This window comes from Mytilus galloprovincialis, chromosome 14, assembly GCF_965363235.1.
Source record: "Mytilus galloprovincialis chromosome 14, xbMytGall1.hap1.1, whole genome shotgun sequence".
Classification (NCBI taxonomy): Eukaryota; Metazoa; Mollusca; class Bivalvia; order Mytilida; family Mytilidae; genus Mytilus; species Mytilus galloprovincialis.
Window position 1 is genome coordinate 34,720,801 of NC_134851.1, and position 27,213 is coordinate 34,748,013.

The following is a 27,213-nucleotide window of genomic DNA, read 5'->3' on the forward strand; positions in this document are numbered from 1 at the left end:
AAATCATAATTGACAATTGTCTTAGCTGAAAAGTAATTAAATAATGAAGACAGTTGGTATTGAATTTTAATTTCTTTATAATATTAGTCCGGAGCTTGTGATTAATAGCCAGGTGTGAATTAAAAACACAGGTAAAAAGATTAGCGATCATTAGCCAATAGCTCCCCGAGGCACTAATATAGCTATTAGGAGGGCCCTCAGGATTATAACACTTTACTGGAGTGGCAGTTTAATTACATAAAATCGATAACAAAACAAAATATGTTTAAAATGGCGATCTGAAACTCAATCTCAACGAAATGACCGAAATTATTTCTGTTGAAAAATAAAATTTGACCTAAATCCCAATAAATGATTTAGGACTTTTGAGTTTCCAAATCGGTCATGTCTGGCATATATGACCGTTTCCGGACCCTTGATCCCATATCATTTTGGTCTTTTCAAATTTCTTAAAAAATTGACTGCATGGTAAATTTTACACAAAAAAGCGTTAAAATATGATAAAACTTTCTTTTATTAACACCTACTTATAGTTTTTTTAAGTAAAATTTATTCAGATTGGTCCACTTCATCTTTAGAGAAAGTATGAAAAAAAGTTTAATTGTGGAACTGTGATTTTTTTCACGAAAGCCCAAAAATAGGTAAAAATCGATGAAAAATGGGAAAATCATCAAAATTGGGCATTTTCAAAGGTCCATAGCAAAAAAAGAAGTGCACCACCATATGATTTTTTCCTCGCAAATTATTTTGTTACAGTCTTATAAACCCAAAAATCAGGTTAAGAAAAAAAGTTTAATTCTAGAAATTTTTGGCTCCTCAGAGGTGTTCATCCTTAAGATTGATAGACATGTAAAAACATGATCAATGAATAATTCCTCCCATATCTATTATTGTAGGCAGGACATAATGAACACATACTAGCTTGATTGACATACATATAAATAATCAATTTCTCATACTATTTTACCTTGAAATACTGCTTAACTTTATTCTGTGAAAAGTGTGGATCATCTTGTAATTTCTGTCTGAATTGTTCAACATATTTATTTATTTGTAGACTTTCTACAGGGTCTGTGTCATGGTTCCAACTATGACTAATCGCCTAAAATACAAATCGATATTTAATAAGACAGTCGGTTGCTGTCTGTATTAATTTTTTTGCTTAATTTTTTTCTTTCAGCAAAATCAGACAATTGGTTTTTTTTTTCAAAGGTGGTACCTAACACTACAGGGAGATAACTCTGTAAAATCAGCTTAACGTTTTAATTACGTTGTGTTGTTGAGGGAATATTGAGCTTCTCAATGATCAAAATTAGTGTTTGTCAAAATGCTATATAACCAGTGTAATTTTTCTGGTAAATGTTGGGTTCAAATTTTTTGAAATTTCTATATTTTTGTCAAAGGGTCAAAGTAAATACTTTGTTAAAATTTATGAAAATTAAACAAGCCAAATTAATTTTAGTCAAGGTGTTAGGTACCACCTTAATTGCTTTTGATATGAATGGTTTCACGTCTTGTCATCCATGCATGTAAAGGTTAACAATAAGGTTTTGGTTTTGCTCATTGTTGAAGGCTTTCCAGTGACCTGTAGATGTTCACATACTTTTCCTCTGAATAATTTTCTCACTGGCCATGATACTGCATCTCCCTATATTTATTGATATGCTACATAAAGATCCACAAGTTATTCAACAATTATCAAACATTATTTTCCAGCTGCCATATTCAGTAAAGCCATGTTTATAGTATGTTACAACATATGTCAGATTTAATGTAACACTACTATAAATTCAGATATATTTACCATGTTTCAAATAAATGTAATATATATACATACATGACATATACAACTTTTATTCTTTTTCATTTAAAAAAAAAATCAAAAAAATCACAATTTTGGAGGGATGAACAGGGTACTTATTATACACAACTCAGTCTGAACTGGGTATAATACACAGTTAAGGAACTTCAAAATAAATAGCTTTTCATAAAACTAGAATATATTGATAGATTAACTAAGGAATCAAAAAAAGCAAAAAATATATAGAGGTCAATGTGCTTGTTTTCAAGATATTAGCCATTGAAATTTTGGCGGGAAAATGTTCTCTCATGATTTTTCATAGCTTTATTATTGACAAGTTAAAGTTCTCAAAAACTGTTAAAAAATAAGTTAGATTTTATAAGACTTTTAAAAATGGCTTATAATTATACATGCAAAAGATTTATAAAAAGAAAAACGGAGGTTAATGGGCAAAATATTTTAAGGCATTCAAATGGATAAAACCAGAGGATTCAGAAAATCTGAAAAAAAATCCAAAACATGACAAGCAAACATTCTTAAATACAGTACTGAAGTATACTTACTAAAGTTAATTTTATGCCAAAGTTGCTGCTTTGATGTTTCTGTCCAAGTTCTATTTGATGCAGCAAGGCATCAATTCTTTTCTGTTCAAATCCTTCACTATAATAAAGAAAATACACATATAAAAACAATGAGAACTGAGAGAAGAGAAAATAAATTCATACCTCTCCTGCATTTGTATTGCATACACCAGGATTTGCTATGATAAATTCTGAAAAATTATTATGGAAGAAGGTATACAAAATATTTTGGCGGATTCAAAGTTTTTATCAATACCTTTGCATGTACACTTTACGGGAAATTAAACAAAAATTTACACCCCGCGACAATAACCCGCTATATGGTATAGCATCATGTACTTTTACTTCATTATTAAATCACCTTGTATTTAAAAGTTAAAGGATACAGAAAACTAAAAGCAGACAACAGAATGTTTGAAAAGGAAAGTTTAACAATTCACATTCGTAATATTCATAGTAAGTTGAAGTGTAAAGTACCTTACAACTTGATCAAACGTATCAGATATGATCTGTGTTACTTTTTCAACATCATTAGAACTGATTCCTTGCAGACCAACGGAGAATGCTGAATCTTTGGTATCACTATGGTAACTGAAAACATAAAAGAAGATAAATTACATAAAACAATAAATATATATATTGTGGTTTGTTGAATGTTTGAAATAGTTCAGTATAATTTTCCCACATTGTGTGCCAAAGCATGACATCTTGATACAATTTCATACACATATGGAGATTCTATTCACTACAAGTTAAACATGATTAATTAGACACACAACTAAAGAACCATGTGTTAATATATTTTGTTAATTCATTCAGTTAGCATCTTCTCTTTTACATTACTATTCAAACGTTGTGATATCATCTATATGAATTTTTAAATATTACAATAAATTTAAATACATGTAGATGATTTTGTTTTATATTTTCAGTTACTTCCCTTTCAAAAAGTGGACAATAAAAAATGTAAAGTACCAATAAGACCATACAGGTATACAGTTACTTACCCTGTCATTGGTGCAAAATCAGATCCAATGTTAGGTACCAGTAAAGATTGATAAAATGGTGAAGTTTCTCCATCCATCAGTAAAGCTCCAATAATACTCAATGTAAAGGATTCAAATGTTTCAGAAATACTGAAATAAATATAAAAACTAATAAAAACAACTTTTAACCAGTAGAAGCACACATTTTCTTGGTACATTCAATAAAATGCACAACAACCTACACATACAGATGTATATAATTACAGATATGTTTAAATATCAGTTTATTTTGAAAATATTAATTCACTTATAAGGTTTTGGTGTATACTTTTGAAAATATGAATAAGAACGATTTCTTATCTGTAATGGCAACTTATATGATTAAAGCTGAAGTAAAATCTGTTCCAACAGCCATTGAGGAAAACAAATACAGGTGCTCTTTGAACAGAAACAGAACAAACACTGAAGTGATCAGAATGCATAATTTAAAGTGAATAGAAGCTAACCACTGAAGCAGAAATTTATCTCGCAGCACTTGGTTAGTTATATTCTCTGCATCTCCATGCACTAAATAGTCTGTATGGAGAAACTTACTCTGTTAATAAGTAACTGACTGACACTGTTGTCTGTTTTTCTGGATCAGGTGCCATTGGATCAGGCTGGCAGGTTATGTGTTTTCTTCTCTGTTGAATAAACATGTGCATATCAAATGATGTATGAGAATACTGTAAACAACTAATTTTCTTGAGCAATTAATTTTTGCGACTTTTGAGAGTAAAAATATAAATCAAATACAAATTGTTGTGTATATGTATAACTTGAATCTTACCTCTTATAACTGCATAAAACATATTTCAAAGTTGCTAAATTATGGCCGTGAAATGGGCAAATAAAGGCTAAACACGAAATATAGTTTCCGCTATAATAATTTGGTTTAGAGTATAAGAGCTTGAAGTTCACATCTCTCACAAGCTTTATGACATTCAATCAGTATTAAGGTTTGACAAAGTTATTTGCCTAAAAAAAATATACCCAAGACTGTGTAAATGTTAACTGCAAAAAATTAAGTCCATATATCAGTAAAATAACAGGAAATGAAAAAGATATATTGTTAAAACGTAAATTCAGTCCATTTTCTTACTGTCAGCAACATACCTTCTGACATCCATATTTATAAATATATCTCCCTAAATCTAAAAGATATAAATCATAATATTGTGAGGTCTAAGACATACAAAAAAATATATGTTTGAAAGGAGATTCGTGACAGACATCAATTAGACAGTAACCAAACAACTTGTAATATCTCAACTTACCATTTCAGTCCATCTTGGTTCATTTGGTACTTTAGTGTCAATATCAATCTTATTAAATTTCTGTAGATAGTTGTTATTGATGTACTCTAGATGTCTTTCTAAGGGAAAATTACCATATGTAAAAAACCTAAAAAAAAAAAAAAAAAAACATTTGTGAATTACTTTGTGAAAACTAAAAGACCTTTGTAATTACAGAGACAAGGATTCAGGGTTATAAAGCCTCTTTAGACCCAAATGAACCTAAAATTAAGAATAATTGAAATTTAGAAATAATTAGCACATTAAGATTAATAATTTTGTATTGACAATAATGTTACATGGGTAATATGTGAAGTTCTTTTACAGCTATGCAAAATTTGTAATTTTTAATGGCATGAATTAATGGAATTGATGACGATCTCACAGATCATTATTAGACATTGAAGCCGGTAGCTGGCGGAAATCTGCCGTTTACGGTGGCTTCAAGTGCCGGCTACTTCACTGACAAAAATATAAATTCAAAAAGAAATAAAATATCTTTTTCAAATGTTTACAGGCAGCTGAGAGACGTATTGTCGTAAAGTCGCGGTCACAATAAACAAGGATGAAAAGTCAGTGTTTACCTTGGGCTAAATATAGTTCACATGAATTCAGGTCACTGATTGTTTGTCTATTTAAAGTCAGAATGCATCATTTCTTTTCAAAGATAACAAGAGAGACGTTCCGATTGTCACTAACTCGTTGGCTTTTTTTTTGGCTTTTAAACGTGAAAACAATCAGATAGGATGACAATCTTATGTGATGGAATAGTATCAGTCAAATTAAAGAAAGTGTAGTAGATCATATTGTTCAGAATCTGGAAAACAGTATCTTTTGAAGTTCATTTTTCAAAACCCATGTGGTGTTCAGAGAATCAAGGTCAAAAACGAAAGTAGAATACCTCAAATAAATAACATTTCCAAATGATTTATGTATCCGACTTATTGAACAGATTACAAAACAAAAGAGAAAATCAGAGGATATATCAATTTTCTGTCAATGCTTGAGAAAGAATTGTATGATTTAAATACGCGTAACAGTCTTTAGAGAGAAAAGGGGGGTCATTTGTTTACAAATGCACGTAGTTATGCAAAATAAATCGATCAAGATTTCTAACAAACGAATTATTATATGAATAAAACTCCTTTAAAAGTAAATGAATTTTAAGCATAAGGTAATAAAAATAAAAAACTATAACATAAAAAAAATGAAATTTCTTTGAGATTTTTTTTTTCTTTCTTTAATTTCATACATAAAAAATGGTCATTTGAAATATGAAATAAGGTGCCAGGAGATAGCAAGAATGCAGGATTTTGCTCTATTTATGCCAGAGCTTCTGGGGGCCTTGAGCGACCCCCATACCCCCTGCCGTAAGGCACCAAGCTTATGCTTGGCGGCGTCCGGCTTAGCCGAACGCATGTTACAGCCACCTATAATTTTAATTAAGCCTTCTACTTCAATTTCAAGGGAAAGCCCTGATTTAGGTATTCTAAGTTTTTATATATGAGCTGTATAAATTTAAATTTAACACAAGGAATGTTTACAGGTTCCATCTTAAAATCTGTATTTCTAGTCATTCAGCCATAAAACTTTACTCAGACAGAGTACTTAATTTGTGCTCGAAACAATGAATCCAGTATTTTGATAGGAAGATTTCTGTATCAGAGTACTCAAAATAGATATGACCACAAGGCGTGGATGGACATACATGTACCTTGAATTAGAAGGGTGATAATGTGAAGCATGGAAATTCTTTAAATGTTCCCATGTAAGATCTGTTATCTTTGAAGGTTCACCACCAGAGACCACTCCATATGTATGACTTGGTAACAGCTCATTCTCTACTGCTTGGCAATAGATGTTATCTTTATTTGACTGTAACAAAAGAAATGTAAATAATAACCATTTTGATATCTATTTTATTATCAATTATGGCCAATAAATTAATCAAGAATCAAATTATGTATTTTCAAAAGTGTTTTTTTTTTCTGTTGCTTGTTTGCTATTGTAAGAACTTATGATTGCAAGTTTTATTCGTTTATTTTTGTGTTTCTGTATTTGTGTGTATAACTGTTTATAGGGAAGGAGGAATGTTCACACATATAAGTACCTGAGCCCAGATTTGTTTATGTATACCTTTTGCTAATTATTCAGTCAATGACCTTTTTTCCAAATCATTAACAAACTGGTGCATACAGTTATTCATTGTTTCATACCTTTGCGCCTAGAATATTTTATTGGTTTTTTTTATAATTGTCAGTAAACCCCTAATCCAAAATAACAATAAGTTAGTAACTTGAGGCAAAATTTTTGTTCTGAATGTTGGCCTGTTTTCTTTCATTTAACACCAGCTAACATATTAAAAATTGAAAATCTAAAACCTCTCCTGAATCTTCTCAAAATACTAGTGAAAGACCAAAAATATCACATTTTAAGATAGAATGATTGTTTTTCCTTTGTTTTATCTTGGTCCCACTAATAGCACTATAAAGTATACTTACAAATACCCCTTTCATTTCATTATAAACAACTCCTTTGAACATCAATGGTGAAGACTTGTCTTCAGGGTTCTCATTTTCTAATCTCCAACCTTCTTGACTGTAAAAAAAGAAATATTTTATCCATAAATATATTTTCTGTCCCTACCTGAGTATCTGCATTTTTTCACTGGCTTCTTTTATTTGCAGTGAAATGGGGTTAAAAAGCAACAAACAAAGCATAATGATATCCTGTATATAGTGGAAGATGTAGTTACAGAAGTTGATCTTAGTGCATTATGTCAGGTTTGAAAATACTACAAGATTTTACACGAGGAAAGGGAGAAAATTCTTTTTTAATCAGTAATGAATTTTTCAAAGGCAATTTCATTAATGCTTTTGATGCATTATTTTGAGAAGCTTTTAAGATATTTCTAAAATTGGTTGACACACACTTGTCAATGAATTTTGAGAGTTATTTCCCCTTAATCTAGAGATGCCTTCTGATGTGAAATTTAACCGTTAAATGGTGTTTTTTTTTCAAAAACATATTGAAAAATTTGAAGTGAATGATAATTTAAACTGTAAAAAAAAAAAATACATTTTAATAAAGAAAACTTTTTTACCAGAAGTGCTTTGAAGTCTTTCTATCTTTTTTTAAATACAAGGTATTGTTTGTATATATGTAGGACTCTAAAGTGCGATGGTACTCTAAAGTGCGATGGTCACGCTAAAGTGCGATGGTCTACGCTAAAGTACGATGATGTCTCACGCTAAAGTGCGATGGTCTACGCTAAAGTACGATGGTGTCTTACGCTAAAGTGCGATGGTATAACACGCAGCGACTTACGTAAGATTGTTTACCAGAGGCTAAAGTACAATGAAATAAAACGAAAAGTACAGACGTGTTTGTCCAAAAACACTGTAATGGTCACAATACAGAAGTTAGTGTGCTAGTGGGGTATAGCACAGTAATGTTTGAAAGAGATCTTTTAAAATTAAAGTTTTTCTACTATGCTTAAGTTAATTAGACTTTATTTCCTTAAGCCATTTTTTCTGGTATTAGGTAGACTCTTTTCTATTCTTGTAAGCCCTATGTAACATGTCTTACACGAGATCCATTTTGTAAATACAAAATAATTACAGTATATATGTAGACTTTATTTATGCAAGTAAAGGACATGAGTTTTAAAATATAAAAAAGAGTTTCTGAACCGAATTCGAGCGTATTAAATAAAGTATTTGGATAATTGATGTATCCTGCCGTTCACGCAGCTTTCTAACAGTCAGTACAGTGGACATCTTCTTTTATCAATCTTCAATTTCAGTCTAAATTAATAACATTTTGTACAACATGTACATAAAAAAAATATACAAGATTTGTACATAGTCTGTCGGAAATATAACTATGATTTGTACTTTGGAAAACGGAGAAAAAAGGCGAGGTTTTTCTTCTGTTTCGTAGCGAGTATAGGGGGCTCACACATTACTTTTATAATATTCGAACACTGTTTTTAAATCTTATTCGCTTGAACGTATGCCTTTTTTTTACACTGACGTTGATTTTCAATTATACCAACATAATTTAAACGATGAACGACTTTAACAGTATTATATATATAAATGTACCCGTTAGCCAGCAACAGAAACAGGACACAATGTGTGGATAGGGTTTACAGAATAGAGAATAATGGGTCAAAATGTATAAAGAATAAAGAAAAGTGTCTGACAAAATTGAGGAATACAGAGTTAAACGACCACTCTCTACTATTCTTCATCTTTACTGTAAAGTAAAATGGTCGATTGTAGGAAAATTCCCAAAAAGAAATACATTTGGTTCCGCCGGTATAACACAGCTAGTTTTAAAATTCAGTAAGTCATGGACTGCTGGGGCCGGTGTTCATCTCTTGGTTAAACTTTAATCTATTGTGAAATATCGTAACCCCTTGCCGGGTAAAATAAGAGTGTCAAAAATACTTAATTGATTTTCAGGCATGTCCATTTTTGTTTGTAAAAAAATATGTTAACGTCATTATGAAATAGTGGGAGATATTATGGACATAATTGTGCATATCGTGATACAAGCATGAAATTTGGTATAAAGGTTGACTAAATGATACTTTAAAAAAATACGCTGCTGGCCAGAAAAAAAAAATCATTTTTTCAAAATGGCCACCACACATTTCGGAAATGGCGTCATTACAAAGTGGCAATAATTCGTTTGATCCTTTGAAAGGTGTGTTATATGTAAAATCCAATGTTAGATTTGATAAAAAAAAGTAAATGACAGTTCCTAAATTACGACTAAACAACACATTAATGAAACTAAAGGTGACTTACAGTTTCAAAATGCCGGCAAAAAAGTCAAAAATTTCAACTTTTATATACTTTCAAGCAACTTCCCAAGGGATGTAAATCCTTGAAAGATTTGTTATAGGTAAAATCCAATGTAAGGTATGATAAAACGTTAAAAGCAGTTTCTAAGTACGACAAAACAACACATAAATGAAAAAAATAGTGACTTCTTGTTAAAAAATGGCGACAAGTACGTAGAAAATATTTTTATAATTTGTATCAACTTAACAAGTGATAACACTCTTTGTTAAGTTTAAATGCCTAGTTTGGTTAGAAAGACAGGTTGCTTATCTTATAATTATCTGATAGATGCCTATACAACAACCTGTACAAGGAAGGCCAGAACGGTAGCATCTACAGTTAACAACACAGCTGGATTTTCGCCTCCGCATTTCAAAACTTCCTGAAACGAGGTTTCAACGGCTGTCAGGGAAGTCCATTTTGGTTTCCAAATGTCATTGATTCTTTCTTTCATCCAATCCCAATGTTTATATGAGTAATATACACATTTGTATTAGTCTCTCAAGAAGCAATTTTGTCAGCAAGAAACTTGAACAATTTCGATAAAACTACTACAAACCCTTGGTGTTCTACCAGAACCAACACCTTTCCATCTGCCACAAGAACCTTTAGTGAACATCAAATACAATGTCTACTTTTGAATATTTATCGATGCAAGATTTTATATAAGGCAGTATGACATCATTAGTATAATCATAGAATATTTTTGCCAAACTTTGTGACCTAGAATTAACCATTGCTACCCCACCAACGATAAATGTGTCCGAATTTGGATCAGCAAATCGCAGACTGTTTCAAGTAAACCCATTTGCAGCGATTTAATATCACTATTTCAAGTGACATCCTGAGATAAAGAAGGAAGAGCAGTTTAGTTTTTATGAATAAAGAAATATTCCAAGTAAAACTGTCTACTGTGACAAGAAATGAAAAGTCTAGAAAAGATATCGCAATCACTTTAAAGGTTCTCTAGCTTTGTTTTTGACAAAGACGTTTTGCATTATCTTCAAAAGATCTTCGTATTGTTTCATTTGTGTTTGGACCAATATCTTGGAGTTTATTTACATATCTTACCTGTTTCCGAATCAACTATTTAATAAATGGAGTAATTTTTTTACAAATCTGACGACTCTTCTAGAAATGAATTTCCAGACTCGTTCATCACTTTACAAATCCTTTAAAGTTGTTTAAAGAAATCTTTTTGTGTTTTAATAGTTTCTTCATTATGTCGTTCGTCTGTTGTAGAATGACCCAAACCACTAGATCTTTCAAATTCATGTTCTAGTATACTGACTCCTGGTCCAGCTACCATCCATTTGTCTAAAAGTGATCTTTGGTTAATCCTATGGCACTAACATCGCCCTTCACAATTGCATTATTCTGTTTTGTGCCTGATCAATTGTGTAATAAGAAAGAAAGCTGGTCTTACGTATAGTGAAATTATCATTTTCAAATTCCATCGCCACCTGTGGGTGATGTTCGGGAAGGGAAGTCATATCTCGGAGACGGGTCGGTAACGATCGAGCACAATTCACACGATCAAGACCTAAACAATATGCTATCATGCTTTATATGGACTGTTTGAAAAGTACGAAATCTCACTCATGAAATGAGCATAATACCAAAATCAAAAGAAGTTCTTAATTTATAATTAAACGCGAGGAATTAAACTGTGGTCGAGATGACTCTATTTCCTTACACCAGTCTTTTAAATCACTGAACGCCACAGAGTCATGACATAATTATATATTCTGAGTGTAGCTTTCATAATCTGAAATTAACAATTCAAGCAAACTACATGCGGTTGATTGTCTGATGGGCCTGTCTAGTTCTAGATACATTTGAACATACATAAAAAAAATCTGCCGTTCTTGGTGTTGCAATATTGGCTTCAGTAAGACAACATGTCTATCCCTAGCTATCACGAAATATATCACCCAGAGTTTTATAACAAGTCATTTCAATGTGCAATTCACCGAACATGACGATACACTTATCTTTTCCGTACAAATCAGGCTCACTGAATTTCAAAAAATGGCTGATCTGCAGTTACAATTGATGTTTTTTTCCGGGATTAACCACATTTTCGCCTTAACCATCGAATACCTGAGAATTGCCTGGTAGTGCATACAAACCGCTCTTGATGTCTATAAATAGTTTGCACATAACCTTGAAAAATGTTATTAAACCAATTCATAATATTATTAGAAATCCAAAAACACTAAATATATGGTAAATAGTACAAATGTTTTTGAAAGAATTTTGTTACATTTTAGCGCATGCGCAAATACTGAATATGTCAAATATTCATTTTTGATAAATATGTGATTCAAGGAATGTAACCACCAAATCTGGTAATTGTTTTTTACTAAAAAGAAGTTCAAAGAAAAGTTTTCCAGAAAAATCAGTATTTTCAAACTAAAGAAAACAGCCATTTTAGGAAATGGCCGTGGCCATCTTGAAAAAATCATTTTTTTTAATGGCCAGCAGTTAATTCTTAAAAAGTATATAATAATGATGCTTTGTGGTAATTTTCATGCTTGTATCATCATTTGCACAATTCCCTCGATTTTGCTTGCTAATATCTCTCACTAAAATAACGTCGCTTTCAAATATACTTTCGCAGACCATCGCACTTTAGCGACCGGGGACATCGCACTTTAGCGTACATCGCACTTTAGCGTGGCCATCGCACTTTAGCGTCCCCATCGCACTTTAGAGTCCTACATATATATGTCATGTATGTACACAATGACTCTATAGAAAAACAAAATATTAACAAATCATTGAAATTCTTAAAAGCAAACATCCTCTTTTACTATCACATTAATTTCATGATAATGGTGATTTGTTATATAGCAATCTGTAAGGTACATCAGGACTAAATTCTTAGACCCCTCTGCCACCAGACACAGTAAAAGAAAAACAAGATTTACAAACCTGAAATCAAGTTCTCTCAGTTGTGGAAAGAACACTGCATCCAAATAAACTGACAACAAATTTTCAAAATCTTTTTGGTTCTGTGAGGAGAATGGGTACATTGTCCAATCACTGGCTGTAGACATAAATTATGAGGAGAAGATATAAAAGTAAAAATATGCATATTTAGTGGTTGTGTGTTGCTGTTTATCATATTTGTTTTTCATTTATTGTCTTGTTCATAAATCAGGCCTTCAGTTTTCTCATTTTTATATTTGAAATTTATCTTATGGAGATTTATAGCTTGCTATGTGGTATGGATTTTTTTTTTTTGGCTCCTTCAGGTTCAATGCTGTATGGTGACCTTAATTTGCTAACTTTTACATCATCTGTTTTCTGGTGGAGTGTTGTCTTAATAACAGTTATACCAAATCTTCTTTAATATTTCCTTATAAGCATGAATGAAAGAATTGATTCTAAAGAACAAAACGTGTTCCAAAAGGATTTCAAAATATGTATACCCTGTTTTAACTGTATGCATGATTAGATAGTAGGTTGAAAAGGCACAAAAAGTGAAAACAAAACTAAAAAATATCCTATACAGAAAACTTCTGTGCAATAACAGCATATATATTTAGAGACAACTATCCAACAGTGTTTAAATAATGTGGATTAAAGCAATTTTGGGTTATCATACAACCTTCAATAATAAGCAAAACTTAAACTGTAGCATACCAGTCATAGCATTCATGAACGTAGATAATGATCTATTCAGCATTTTAAAGAATGGATCTCTGACAGGAAACCTCCTTGATCCACACAGTGTGGTGTGTTCCAGTATATGTGGTACACCTGTACTATCCATAGGTGTGGTTCTGAACATAACACTGAAATTATAAAATATATGAGATAATATGTGATTTTATCTAGCCTTTTCTAGCTAATGCTGCAATTTTCACTTGACCTGTTAGTTTGATCAACAGTTCAAATATTCAATGTATTATTCCACTTGTAAAAATAAATGCTGGCAAAAACTTATTGGTTTACAGCATATGAATTTATTTGATATTTTTTTTCATATGTACATACCTGCCAACATTTCAAAATGCCCATGGGTTTATATGTGCAAGACGGCTCTCATCCAATAAAACCTATAAACAAGGCCTTCAATTTTATCTTGATGTTGCTTATTTTTGCCTCTTCATACTTGTACAAATTTATAGCCACGTTATAATTAAATTACCGGGCCACGTCCACTTGTATATTTGTCCATCTGATGAGTTAAGCCATTTTCAATTGATTTTTATAGTTCGTTCTTATGTTGTACTGTTATAACACTGTCCCAGGTTAGGGGGAGGGTTGGGATCCCGCTAACATGTTTAACCCCGCCACATTATTTATGTATGTGCCTGTCCCAAGTCAGGAGCCTGTAATTCAGTGGTTGTCGTTTGTTTATGTGTTACATATTTGTTTTTCGTTCTTTTTTTACATTAATAAGGCCGTTAGTTTTCTCGTTTGAATTGTTTTACATTGTCTTGTCGGGGCCTTTTATAGCTGACTATGCGGTATGGGCTTTGCTCATTGTTGAAGGCCGTACGGTGACCTATAGTTGTTTTAAAATGTCTGTGTCATTTTGGTCTTTTGTGGATAGTTGTCTCATTGGCAATAATACCACATCTTCTTTTTTATATTGTATGTTTTGAATTGTGGACAAAATTAATCTTTCAAAATTTCCATTTTTGAACTTTTGTGGTGGAAATCCACTACAAATAGTGACAGCTGGCAGGTATGTATACAGTGAGAATTTCATGTATTTCAATTTTGTTTTTCACTATATCATGTATATCAAATGTTGTATATAAAGTAATTAAACAAACAATGTGAAACATAAACATATAGATCTACTAACTAACATGACTAAAGGTTAATCCAGTTTTGAGCGTAAAAATATCTGTATGAACAGTCAAGTGTTTTCCCCTCACTTCTTCTTGAAATATGGTATACACATTCTAGTCTAGAACTTTATGACATATTTTCTTAACATACCTGAAAGCGTTATTGCTATCATCCCTGGCCACATGTAAATGTTCTGCTCCTGTTTTATCATGGTGGAGTACAACACTGGTTAGCATTAACTCTGGTACCTCAACAACCTACAAAGATACAATGTATGCATAAGTTTTATGATTAATTGATTGTTCAATAACCCAGGTGTTAAGTGCTACTTTCAGCACTCTTGGTTGTCATGGCTGTATCATAACAGCCAATTTAAGTTTTTTTTTCTGGTTGAGAGGTCTCAGAAAAACATTCTAGTAAACATTTTTTTTATGAAAATGAACTATACACTGTACTGACATTTCTGTTCTTAGAGTTGTCAGTTCTCAGGATTTTTTTTTCAAATTTGGACAACTTTTCTCACCCTTTTGATTGTAAACTTATAGGTCCTCCTTCTTTGACATTTGAAGATGTCCATGAATCTCTTTATATTGTAAAAGTTGAATAAAAATATTGTGTAATCAAATACAGAGGATAAGTGTCCAAAAATATAATCTTGCACTCTAAACAATGCTAAATATTGATAGCATTATTTGTATTATTTGTGTCAATTGTCCAATAAATGCAAAAATATAAACATGATAAATGCACCCTGTAATTTCTAAATTAACGTCAAAGAGAATAAAAGAAAATGTACATGTACATCAGGGGTGTGGAAATGCTATGCCCGACTCGCCCGACTCGTACATTTGAACAACCGGACAAGTAATTATTTGTGTCTTGGTTGCCCGTGGACAAGTAAAAAAATATACAACATGTACAAGACAAAGTTCAAATCCAACAAAAACATAAAATTAATTTCAAAACGTATAAAGATGTTTAATTTATGTAAAAGAAACCAATCTTCAGCAAGTAAAAACATCAATGTTCATGACGATAAATATTACATGATACTGGAAATAGATCGATTACAAAAATAAATAAAAATAATCATTTACCGGTTGTGTCATTTCTTTAAATTTTGTATCGAGATTCAGATAGACAAATACTTAATAAAAAGCTGGGCAAGCAAGACAAAACGAATCATGAGTCGAGTAGAAAACCTTAAATGCAAACGGAGGACACAGAGTATTTAAAAAAAAAAAAGAAACAGAAGCGAGAATCACTGTCTCAAATTTAGTATATTATGTACCTACTGGCTACAATTTTTATTCCAAAACTGCTGCAAAATTGTCCTTTACATGTCATTTCATTGGTTGGTTTGCTGTTAGGTTTCTGTCCCACTGATGTTAACCCATTTCCTACTTTCCTAATTTTTTACACATATAAACAAATGAATTTCATTTGTTAGTGATGCACAATAGTGCTAAGTAAGAATCATATATTAGCTAACAAGAAATACTTCAATATTTATTGGGATCATCAGGGCAAGTAAATTTGTTTCCGGACAAGTAAAATTTTTAGTTTTACTTGCCCACGGACAAGTGCTCACAACAAATATTTCCACACCCCTGTACATTTATTATTATATTATGTATCATGGTCACCTTTTTCACTATTTAACTATGTTCATACATTCAAATACGCCTTCTTTTAAACTTTGCTACTAATAACTCTGACATCATACATGTCATATCACCTCAACTTACCTTTCTAACTGTATAACCATGCACTTTATCTCCATCTTTGTATTTCTTCACAGCATTTTGTACCGAGGAACACAAACGGCAGTGGTGAATTCTTTGGCTGAAAATGAATTTGTATTTTCTTTAAACATGTAGTTTTAAATTTGGATATCTATTAATATGTGTCCTAATAAAATTGAGAATGGAAATGGGGTATATGTCAAATAGACAATAATCTGCATGACCAAAGAACAGATACCAGTCGAAGGCCACCAATGGGTGTTCAACCAAGCAAGAAAATCCCACAGGGACTCGGTTAGCAGACAATTTTTTTTCATATTTCCTGTCTCATTGCATTAAATGTACATTGTTAACGGTTTTAATGTTTGCATTGAATATTTCTTTGTTTTCTAGCAATGTTCAGTTTAGAGGGGGTCAGAGAGGTTCTGATCCTGAAATTCCAGGCTTAAAAACATGGTATCCTGAGGTCCCGATTGAAATAAATTTAAATCCTGCCATCCCAAAAAAAGAATTCCTGGATCAATCCCTAAATCCTGAGCTTAAAAACACCCTATCCCAGAGTCCCTTTCCCACCTACTCAGTTTAGTATCCATATCAGTATACTGCATTTTCTAGCAACCGATGTGCTATTTACTACCCATATCCGTATACTGAAATTTAGTAAACACTGCAATTTTCTGTATACAGATATGGATAATAAACTGCACATTACTAGAAAACAAACAAATGTTGATGCCAACATTAAAAACGTCAATAATGTATTACAAAATAACTCATCTTAGATACAAATAGACAGGAAACATGAAAAAACAAAAACCAAGTCCATGAAGTCCCTGTGGAAAATCTGGCACCCCTAAATACAGGGTTGTCTCTAAGATTTGAAGTAGCAGGTTAATTATAAAAAGTAGGAGGGGATGTAATGCGGACGGCGAAGCCGTTCGCGGCGACGAGCTTGCTCGTCGTGTTACGGCCGGGGGTATGGGGCCCGCTAAAGGGCCCCAGAAAATTTTGAAAAAATGGTGCAAAATCCTGCACTTTGGGGGTCTCCTGGACCCTCATTCACTCTTCGCAAAACATCATTTTTTACTGATGATTATGTAAATTGTTTATTAAAATTTGTAACATGGGTCAACTTTTCTGTAAATTTGATCACATTTAATTGATAATCCAGACTTTCAACTTACAGCTATATATTTGAAGATGTTTGAGAATAGCAATATCATGGTTAAATTTTATTTACTATAGTAATACATCGACCCAAGTGTGACAGGATTAAACTATCCCCTTTTTGTGTGAAAATGAATGTCCAACTTTTTTTAATTTCAACAAGGTTTGGCAGAAATTAAAATCCCTTTATTCTGTAACCTTTCATACTTCTGGATATAAAGTTGAAGGACAAACTGATCAGACAGGGTCAATTAACTGGGGGCACAAAACTATGGGGTGATTGATCCCCTTTAGCGTTTATCTATAGTCCTATTTATTGAGTCTTCATTTCTTTATTAAGTATTCATGAGGCCAGGCAGGCTTTGGACTTGTTGAGAGAGAGAAAGATAGGATACTTGGGCAAACAACATTTATAGAAGATGTTGTCATTTATCCCATCTTAAAAGATGTTGGCCTTCAGCTATATTTAGTATTTGTTTTGAATACCAATGTTCTGATTGAAGCACTGAAACACCCGACAGGTGACACTGTCACTGGTTGTAGACATCGATCTTCTTTTTGTGTGATACATTTGGTTGAAAACTGATGTAGCTTGTCCAACGTATGTTAAAATAATCGTTGACCATCCTCATTTCTGAATTTAAATACTTAAAACACCTGATAAACAAATAAATTACTTATTAAATCCAAAGAAAAACCGTCGCTGCATGGTGAAAAGATCGGTCACATTTTAGAACGGAAGTGACAAAATCATCCGAGCGCTTTAAAAACTCGCAGCGTCGTAGGAAAGCTTTAACCTGTAAAAATGGCCTAAACACTCAGATTTACTTGGATTACTCGATGTATCTCTTGTTCACAATTTAAATCACGGAACAAAAACTTGTAACGGAGAAATATTGATCTCTGTATGTTTTTTTTCAAACAGTCAGGTCATAGTTGCCGCTAGAGTAGCCGGGTCCACAAGGGGAAGTTGCCGGGGGAAATCCCCGGCCCCCGGGCCTTAAAGACAACCCTGAAATAATAATAAATGCATATTTCTTATCTGTCCCCCTGTATTCTAGTGCACATTAACTTAATTCAAATGCACAAACAGACCCTTATTCCTAAGACTATGAAGTCCCTCCCCCTTTTTTCCCCTTTAAGTTTTAGCTGTTCAGACAAAATTTCAGCTCTTAAGTAACTAATGAAAATCAGAGACCACTTTTTTCAACTGACAATTGCAATTAAATATGCTGAAATTCAATGATTAAAGGTTTTAAGGTTAAGAGAGGTTACTTATTATTTTTTTTTTTAATCATTGACCACAGGCACTTGTTTCTGTCAATGTGGGGTTTACTATCCATATACCAGTACAAAAAAACACGTGTTTTTTTTTTGTAGTGGTATGGATAGTAAACCCAAACTTGACAGAAACAAGTGCCTGTGTCATTGACTTTTGTTAATTTTCTGATGCAAGACTCGAAAAAGTAAGCCTCGCAAAACAGTCACATACCTTTTCGCAAAAATCCTAGAAAATTTTCCGGGTTTGATTATCCTATGCATGTTGTATCAAAATAGTCAACTGTTCAGCTCGAAGTGTAGATGTTGAAAAATTATAAGTCAGGTCGGTCAAGTTTCAATGGGCGCATCCATGTTGACATTCAGCAGAGAATAATTTATATAAACAAAATTTAACCTATTTGAAAAAAATATGACAACAAAATAATGATTTCAAGCTAAAATCACAAGCATATTGTCAAAATATTTCCTTGAAGATAATTGTAAAATACATTATTTTCTGCATATCTTATTTCTACGGTAAAGTGAATATTCCATATACCAATGTTATAATCTGATATTTTTAATATAAACATTGATTCAATAGTAGAAAAATAAGTTGAGTCAGATACATGTAATGTATTAAAAGTCTCTTGTTAAGATTACACTGGTTGGTTATTTACCATTTTATATTTAGCAGACCTTAACATTAGGTTGTCTTTATTTCCTGTACATAGTAACTTTACCTTAGAGAAAAATGTCAACAAACTTTGACAGATAGTTGACAGCTGTTAATTTGAAGAAAAAAGCTTTCTGTCCAGTGACAACACGTTTAAGAAGTACATGCTAATGTTATTTTTTAAAATTAGATCGTAAACTCATAGAAAAATAGCACAACAAATACTTTGCATTTAAAATTTGGAATGCAATAAAACAAAATGCTGACATGTAGTTTTATTTTTCCCTAGGCTATATCATATATATATTCATGTACGAACATATAAAAATGTTAAATGAAACCATTTTGACTATTTTACTGCAAAAATACCAGTTAATGTAAGGCAGGCATTACCTGTAAATGGGGACGAAGTCTGTATGAATTATTTTTTTGTAACAATAGACAATATTTTATTGGCACAAACGCATTTACAATAAATGGTAATGACCGAATGGATAAACAATTTGCTACACATGGTAGTAAAATACAAACAATTATATATATATATATATGTGAATAAACGATTAAAGGTATAATGAAAATCTATTACAATAGATTACTTCTTGCATTTAAACAATTTGTTACGAAAGAGGAAGATAATTTTAGTGCCGTATAAGGTGTATTATTAAGTATAAGATTTATTTTATTTTTATCGCACAATGTGGATATCCTTTTTCCTGTAATTTTGAACATTTTTAATACAAAAGTCTCTCTAATACTGGAGTAACCTCTGCAGTGTAGCAGCATGTGCTGTTTATTTTCAATTTCGCCACTTTTACAGATTTCACAAATTCTTTGATCTCTGGGTACTTTTAAATATCTTCCTCTTTCAATGGCAAGGTTATGAGCACTAACTCTTAATTTACATAATGATGATCGATATGTAACTTAAATATTTGTTAAAAAAAAGAAACGAAAATACCGTAACGTTTCCGATTTTGGTTCTGTTGTTAGGGATTTTAGTTGTGACGTTATTTAAGTTATGACATCATATGCAACGTAAACCAAGAAACGCTATCATCAGGTAACGTTTTTTCATTTCAAGGAATTATTAAAAATGAAATTGGTATATTGCCATGATTGTGTTCCTTCCTATTTTATACTAGACTGAATATATTTTACCATGTTTACTCAAAGTTTCATACAAACAAGACTGGAAAAAGAAAGTGCATTGTAGATTTCTGTGCAGATGCAGGAATTCAAATTATGACAACAAAAAAATTGAACGATTTTGAGTTCATTAGTCAATGTTAGTACAGGGAAAATTTTCCCGATTTTTTTTTTTTTTTTTTTTTTTTTATTGATTTTTCTACTGTTATTGGGCCCATATAATAATAATTAATGTCAATTTTTCTAAAATTTGAAATAAAAATTCCCCCAAATAAATCTCTATGGCATTAATTGTCTCTTTATTGGAACATGCAACTCTTCCCCCCCCCCCAATTTTGTGATAACTGTTCATCAAAGTTGAAATCATTCCTTTGTAAATTTACAGATGTTGTCATGAGTTAGTTGACTTTCACATGTTCTTAATGTCATAACCATGATATAAACTACAAAATGTACAATGTACAATTAATCCATTGTCCTTTCAACGAATGTGACCTGGTGCCACATGTGGAGCAGGATCTGCTTACATTTCTGGAGCACCTGAGATCTAGTTTTTGTTGGGGTTCGTGTTGCAAAGTCTTTAGTTTGTGTCTTGTGTACATGTACTATTGTTTTTCTTTTTAACCATGGTGTTGTCAGTTTTATTTTTGATCTATGACTTTGAATGTCCCTCTGGTATTTTTCGCCCCTTTTTGAAGTATTAATGTCATGAATGTTAAATATGAAAATTACTTTTGCATTATTGCATATATATAACGTCACCTTTTTAGGGACAATTTATGTCATACATACAACAGTTTTGTACAATGTATATCACATGTATTAATTGTGAGATAAATTTTGCACACTAAAATGTTTATGTAAAAGTGTAGTTTACTGTCAATGACCAGTCAGGGGACTTACTTAAATAAGTGATTATCTAAATCACTGATTCAAGTAACATTATTTCCATAAAGGTTGGAAGTTAGAGTTGTCTTTCTTTAATAATCACCTATTTAAGTAGTACAAATTAATCACTAGAAGAAGTGATTTAATTTTATTGTAGCTTTAAATATAGAATACTAATGATCCAGGGACTAATTATGTTTCTTAACTTATCAGAACCAACATCTGTGTTGTCTAGGATGACCAGGTCATTTCAGGTGATCACCTTGTACTGAATCTAGGTTAATGACATAAAAATAACTTGTTTAAGTATCAGACCTCAATTTCCTTCCCAAAAATCACTTCTTTAAGTATCATTCTTTTAATAACCCCCACTAATTTCAACACCCCTGAACAGTGACATTTTTATCACGAACAGTAGAATTTTATTACATAATCTGAAAGATGAAACCTTGAACTTCACAGGAAAAAATACTCCCACTGCTGGGAAAAATCTTTTAAGAAATGAAGAAAGTATCAGTTCATTATGTAAAGCCATTATAATAGCATTTTTTCCAACTAAAATAGAATTTTCAGCTAAATGATAGCATCAAAGGCATAAACTTTGCTACTTAAAAGAAGCAAAAAGTTCATTTTTTTTTAATTTTACTAATTAAAAGATATTATTTAAACCTATGTGTTTAAAATTTTGAAAAAACTACAAAATCCCGATTTGTGACAAAACCTTGAATTTGCTACACAAATAAGTGATTATTTCAGTAAGCCCCCTGACTGACTGTGCACTCTAAAGAAAATTCTATGCTTCTGCAACATGAAAAACATGAAACCAAAGTTCACCCTGGTGGAATCAAAAAAATGATTATGCTTTTTCAATCAATTTTTAGTTTATATTTAAGAAATTATATGAGTTTTTCACTTATTTTTTAGCTGCTTTTCCAATGTGGTATGCTATGGAGAATGAACAAAATATGTATGCTTTATCAGAGCGTCTGATTCGAGCTATTAGTAATTGGCATTTATGTGTTCCCTCTGTAGACGACATAGAAGATCTGATTGATGCAGGGGCAGATGTTAACAGACTGCATGGTACTTTGTTACCCCTCCATTGTGCCTGTATGGTCAGCGACAATGAAACTCTCAAGTTATTGTTGGACAAAGGTGCTAGGGTTAGTATATTTTAATATGCCAAGAAAAAAAAGAAGTAGGATGATCATCAATAATAAGCAACCAAAAAGAACAATTTTTTTTAGAAATACATTTAGATGTCTACAGGTCACCATATATATAGTCCTTATTGTTGCGAAGCTCTCAGTATAAAAATTGAGGCCAGCTACATACATATATACAGTACTACATAGTATAAAAATTGAGGCCAGCTACATACATATATACAGTACTACATAGTATAAAAATTGAGGCCAGCTACATACATATATACAGTACTACATCTTTCAGTCAGTTTAATTGAAGTCTGGAGCTGGCATGTCAGTTAACTGCTAGTAAGTCTGTTGTTATTTATGTATTATTATCATTTTGTTTATTTTCTTTGGTTACATCTTCTGACATCAGACTCGGACTTCTCGTGGACTGAATTTTAATGTGTGTATTGTTATGTGTTTACTTTTCTACATTGGCTAAAGGTATAGGGGGAGGGTTGAGATCTCACAAACATGTTTAACCCCTCCGCATTTTTGCGCCTGTCCCAAGTCAGGAGCCTCTGGCCTTTGTTAGTCTTGTATTATTTTAATTTTAGTTTCTTGTGTACAATTTGGAAATTAGTATGGCGTTCATTATCACTGAACTAGTATATAATTGTTTAGGGGCCAGCTGAAGGACGCCTCAGGGTGCGGGAATTTCTCGCTACATTGAAGACCTGTTGGTGACCTTCTGCTGTTGTTTTTTTCTATGGTCGGGTTGTTGTTTCTTTGGCACATTCCCCATTTCCATTCTCAATTTTATAGTCATACATGTACATATAAATATCCCCATCAAAACCCTCAAACATGTCAAAAGGTAGAGATACATGTACATGTATCAAAACTCATTTTCAACAAATTAAAATTTACTGTCTGAAAAAGATAATAATGACTCAAAATTTAGTAATGAGTGTATGAAGATGACACAGCTACTTTTTAACTCAATAAACAATGTTAAATTGAAAAGATTTAATAATCATTCAGTGGTATTGGTTGTTATTTTTACAGATCCCTATGCCAAAATACAACAACATGTATGAAATATAATTGGAAGATTTAAAACTAGCATTCAGGGGTAAAACTTATAGAATTCATGTTTATTTACTTGAAGATGTTGAAGATTTAAGTTATATCTTGTAGAAGTAAATTTGAATTATTTAATTTTCAGATTTGAATTATCTCCCTTTATCTTCACAAATAAAAACATGTCACTTGTATTGATTAAAATTGTTAATACTAAAATTGTGTACCTTTTTAGACAAAAGCTTGAGACTGCAAAAATTAAGGGGAAATCCAACATAAAATTATCCATTTGACTTTAACACTCAACAAATTTTACAAATAAATGTACATTGTAAAATATTTATGTTAAAATTAAACTTGTACCTCTTTTGGTCTCTGGTAAAGAGTTGTCTCATCGTCAATTATACAATAGCTTCTTATAATTGTTATGCTGCATTATTTATATGACCATCTTTTTTACAGGTTAATGATGCTGATGGTTATGGAAGAACAGCATTACACTATGCTGCTGAGCGTGATTCCGTTTGTACAGAAATGTTGATAGAACATGGAGCCAACGTAAATGCTGGAGATGCTAATTCAAACACAGCTTTACATTGGGCAGCATTCAAGAGCAACGAACCATGTGTTATATTATTATTGAAGAATGGGGCCAATGTTGACGCCCATGATTTCAATGATGACACACCTCTAAGTTGGGCAGCTAGAAAAGGCAGTGTATCTATAATAAAACTACTGTTAGATTACAATGCTTGTGTCAATTGTAAAAATCTCCGTGGACTAACAGCATTACATAGGATAGCATCGGTATTAGCTAGTGGACTCAACACAGATGCAGACAGCGACTGTATGGAGTTATTACTGAGAGCTGTTGGTCAGTTTGACTTTCGAAATGAAAATTCAGAACTTCCAGCTGATTTAGCTAGAGACAATAAGTTATGCGAAACACTGTTACCACTCTCACAGAATGTTCGACCATTGGAAAATCTATGTCGTTTTACTATTAGGAAATTGTTAGGCCAACGATACTTGCCAAATGTTGTACCAAAGTTACCTCTTCCTAGATCTATTCAAGAGTTAGTCTTGTTAAAAAAATGAATTTTAGATATTTTAATTGTATTGTGGAACAGTACACACAAGTTACTATGGAATATTTATTTTTTAAGGTACTGATTTTGTGGATTAAGGAACGATTGTTTTTGTTGATAATCAAATTTATTGTTTTGACAAAATTTGTATACAGAAGCCCATAGAAAATTTGTGCTTTTAAGGTGGTACCTAACACTACAGGGAGATAACTCTGTAAAGTCAGCTAAACGTTTTAATTATGTTGTGTTGTAAAAAGGAATATTAAGCTTCTCGATGATCAAAATTGATGTTTGTCAAATTGCTATTTAACCAGTGTAGTTTTTCTGACAAAACAGATGGTTTAAAATTTTTTAAATTTTTATATTTTTATTTAAGTCTCAAAGTAAACACTTTGACCAAATTTTATGAAAATTAAACGAGCCAAATTAATTTTAGTGAAAGTGTTGGGTATCACCTTAATCTAACAATTATCAGAAATTTGCTGTACACCTATACCAAAGAAATTCACAAAAAATAGTATAAAAAAAATTAATCCACAGCAGTCAAGTAAATTCTTCTTAGGCCAAATAAAATTATATGTGTGGTTCCACTAACCCTTCCGTCCCTACTTTTTCAGCTTAAAAATAGCCTACCCTAAAGATTTTATAACCATTTTTCATAAAGCACTGTTAAAGTCAGAATGATGCTCCCATAGACTCAATGTAAAAAAAAAACCTACCTACCTACCCTAACCTTTTTTCAGATGTAACTGGAACCACATATACTTTTTTGGGCCTTATTCATGTTATTGGTGATCTCTCATGATTGATACTGCTGAATATGACTGATTCCCTCTTAAATATCAGGGTCTACATGTGTATTTCATTAAGTACATATGAACATGTAGTATTTGAGAGTATTTAAGCGTGGCCATAATCTGTAAGTACCAAAGATGCCCTTTATTATACCATTGGGGTTAGATGAGCCAAACAAATATTATTATTGGTTTCATCCACATTATTTATCTATTCTTTGTACTAAATTGGTTAAAATGTTTGTTGTTATTGTTTGTTTTGAGTTGTTTTTTATACCAAAAAAGTAACATTAATTGTCTTATTGGGCATCTCTTTCACTCTAATGTTAGTGATTCATCTAACACCATCAAAAGTGCAATCACCAAGCCACCCTGTTTCACAGAATAAAATTGAGAATGGAAATGTGGAATGTGTCAAAGAGACAACAACCCAATCAAACAGCAAGAAGTTCAGTTCTCTGAAACAGTGAAACTTGCAATAGTGATTGCAAAGTTTAGTGGAAGCAAGATTTAAGTATGCTGTTTCAAGTCAGTGGTGGTGAGATCACCAATTTGATTATTTTATGATAAGGTTAGTTTTAGGGGAATCTTTTATGATAAGCCAATGATATTTAATGTGCATTTATTTTTAGCATTGGAATATCTCATTTTATGTACATCATGTACATTTACATAATTCATTTGGCCCTGTCACTCAATTTGGGCTATTGACTTTGAAACTTTTCTTAGTTTAAGTGTTAAAGTTTGCAATAAGCCAGTCAGTTATATTTGATATTATAAGTTATCTACGTTCATATCCGTAGATATGGATATTTTAACACCCTGAAGTACCCCAGTACACCATGAGGCGTAGCCGAAGGGTGTACAGGGTACTTCAGGGTGTTAAAATATCCATACAGTTGTATCTACGGATATGAACGTAGATGACGAATTTATCTCCGGTCTTAGTCCGAATCGGGCGAGTTTTACGGAAATTCGGGTACAAAGTGTACAAAGTGTAACGTGAAAACAATGTTTTTTTCATTATCTAAAAAAGTTTAATTGAAATTTCGAAATTTTACATATTTTTAAGATGAAAAACTAATGGTACTTCAATGAAATTTGGTCACAAGTATGCATTTGTATAAGCATATTATAATACATGGTCCTGTCCCTCAGTTATGCTTCATTGGCTTGTGGAACTTTTAATTTGCAAAGATTACAAAGTTTGCGATAAGGTCACTTTAAGTGAAACCACTTTAATATAATAAAACATTGATATTTCAATGCAGTAAATTGTATAAGCATTGCAATGGGTATATCTCATTTCAAGGAAAAGTATTTATTTTTGCATTTTCAGTCATAGTTTGTTGAGATTAAATCATTTTGTAAATGTTTTGTATACTAACTTTAAAAATTCAACCTTTAACAATAATTTACTTACTAATATAACATCTTTCAAGGCAAGACATATCTCTGTGTCACCTGTTTAGAAAACAAATTACCTTGTTTGTACTGTATAAAACAAATTATGTAGAAGTATTTTGTATCATTATTAGATTTGTTGTTTGTTTTCACTTGAGATTTGTTAAAGAATATACTGTTATTTGAAGAAATTTTGTTCAAGATGTTCTTATTATTTAGTGCATTGGTGATACTTAAAAGCATAGATGTAGTGACAATTGGGCCAAATAAAATAGTATGTGTGGTGCCAGTTACATCTGAAAAAACGTTAGGGTAGGTAGGTAGGGATTTTTTTTTATTTTATGTTATTTTTATACAATGAGTCTATGGGAGCATCATTCTGACTTTAACAGTGCTTAATGAAAAATGACAATAAAATCCTTTGATATATAAGATATCTTATATAATTTCATTTTTATA

The 27,213-nt window shown here is 31.8% G+C and overlaps 2 protein-coding genes across 3 annotated transcripts in view; one reads left to right on the forward strand and one right to left on the reverse strand.

The window, feature by feature from the left end:
* LOC143059095 (presequence protease, mitochondrial-like) overlaps positions 1-19,019 on the reverse strand; it is a 36,188-nt gene extending 17,169 nt beyond the window's left edge. The window contains exons 1-13 of the mRNA XM_076232582.1: positions 18,772-19,019; positions 16,116-16,212; positions 14,518-14,624; positions 13,207-13,358; positions 12,493-12,607; positions 7,204-7,300; positions 6,417-6,577; positions 4,685-4,811; positions 3,963-4,051; positions 3,390-3,518; positions 2,860-2,973; positions 2,365-2,461; positions 968-1,102 (exon numbers count right to left, since the gene is read on the reverse strand). Of these exons, the coding sequence (XP_076088697.1) occupies positions 968-1,102; positions 2,365-2,461; positions 2,860-2,973; positions 3,390-3,518; positions 3,963-4,051; positions 4,685-4,811; positions 6,417-6,577; positions 7,204-7,300; positions 12,493-12,607; positions 13,207-13,358; positions 14,518-14,624; positions 16,116-16,212; positions 18,772-18,821 (1,470 nt within the window). The 5' untranslated portion in view covers positions 18,822-19,019. The remainder of the gene's footprint in view (positions 1-967; positions 1,103-2,364; positions 2,462-2,859; positions 2,974-3,389; positions 3,519-3,962; positions 4,052-4,684; positions 4,812-6,416; positions 6,578-7,203; positions 7,301-12,492; positions 12,608-13,206; positions 13,359-14,517; positions 14,625-16,115; positions 16,213-18,771) is intronic.
* A 257-nt stretch (positions 19,020-19,276) lies between these two features.
* LOC143059096 (ankyrin repeat and SOCS box protein 8-like) lies at positions 19,277-25,600 on the forward strand. Of its 2 annotated transcripts, none has more exons than XM_076232585.1 (3): positions 19,277-19,387; positions 22,177-22,415; positions 23,931-25,600. In XM_076232585.1, exons 2-3 carry the CDS (start codon positions 22,188-22,190, stop codon positions 24,564-24,566), a joined length of 864 nt encoding a protein of 287 aa, XP_076088700.1. In that variant the 5' UTR covers positions 19,277-19,387; positions 22,177-22,187; the 3' UTR covers positions 24,567-25,600. The 2 variants fall into 2 exon arrangements, with proteins under 2 accessions (XP_076088700.1, XP_076088698.1); XM_076232583.1 differs by having other exon boundaries at positions 19,284-19,375.
* The last annotated feature ends 1,613 nt before the right edge of the window (positions 25,601-27,213 follow it).

Excerpts from the sequence above, each read along its gene's own strand:
- LOC143059096 (XM_076232585.1), top strand. The coding sequence starts at position 22,188 with ATGTGGTATGCTATGGAGAATGAACAAAATATGTATGCTTTATCAGAG. Across the intron at positions 22,416-23,930 it reads TGTTGGACAAAGGTGCTAGG|GTTAATGATGCTGATGGTTA; the intron begins GTTAGTATATTT and ends TCTTTTTTACAG.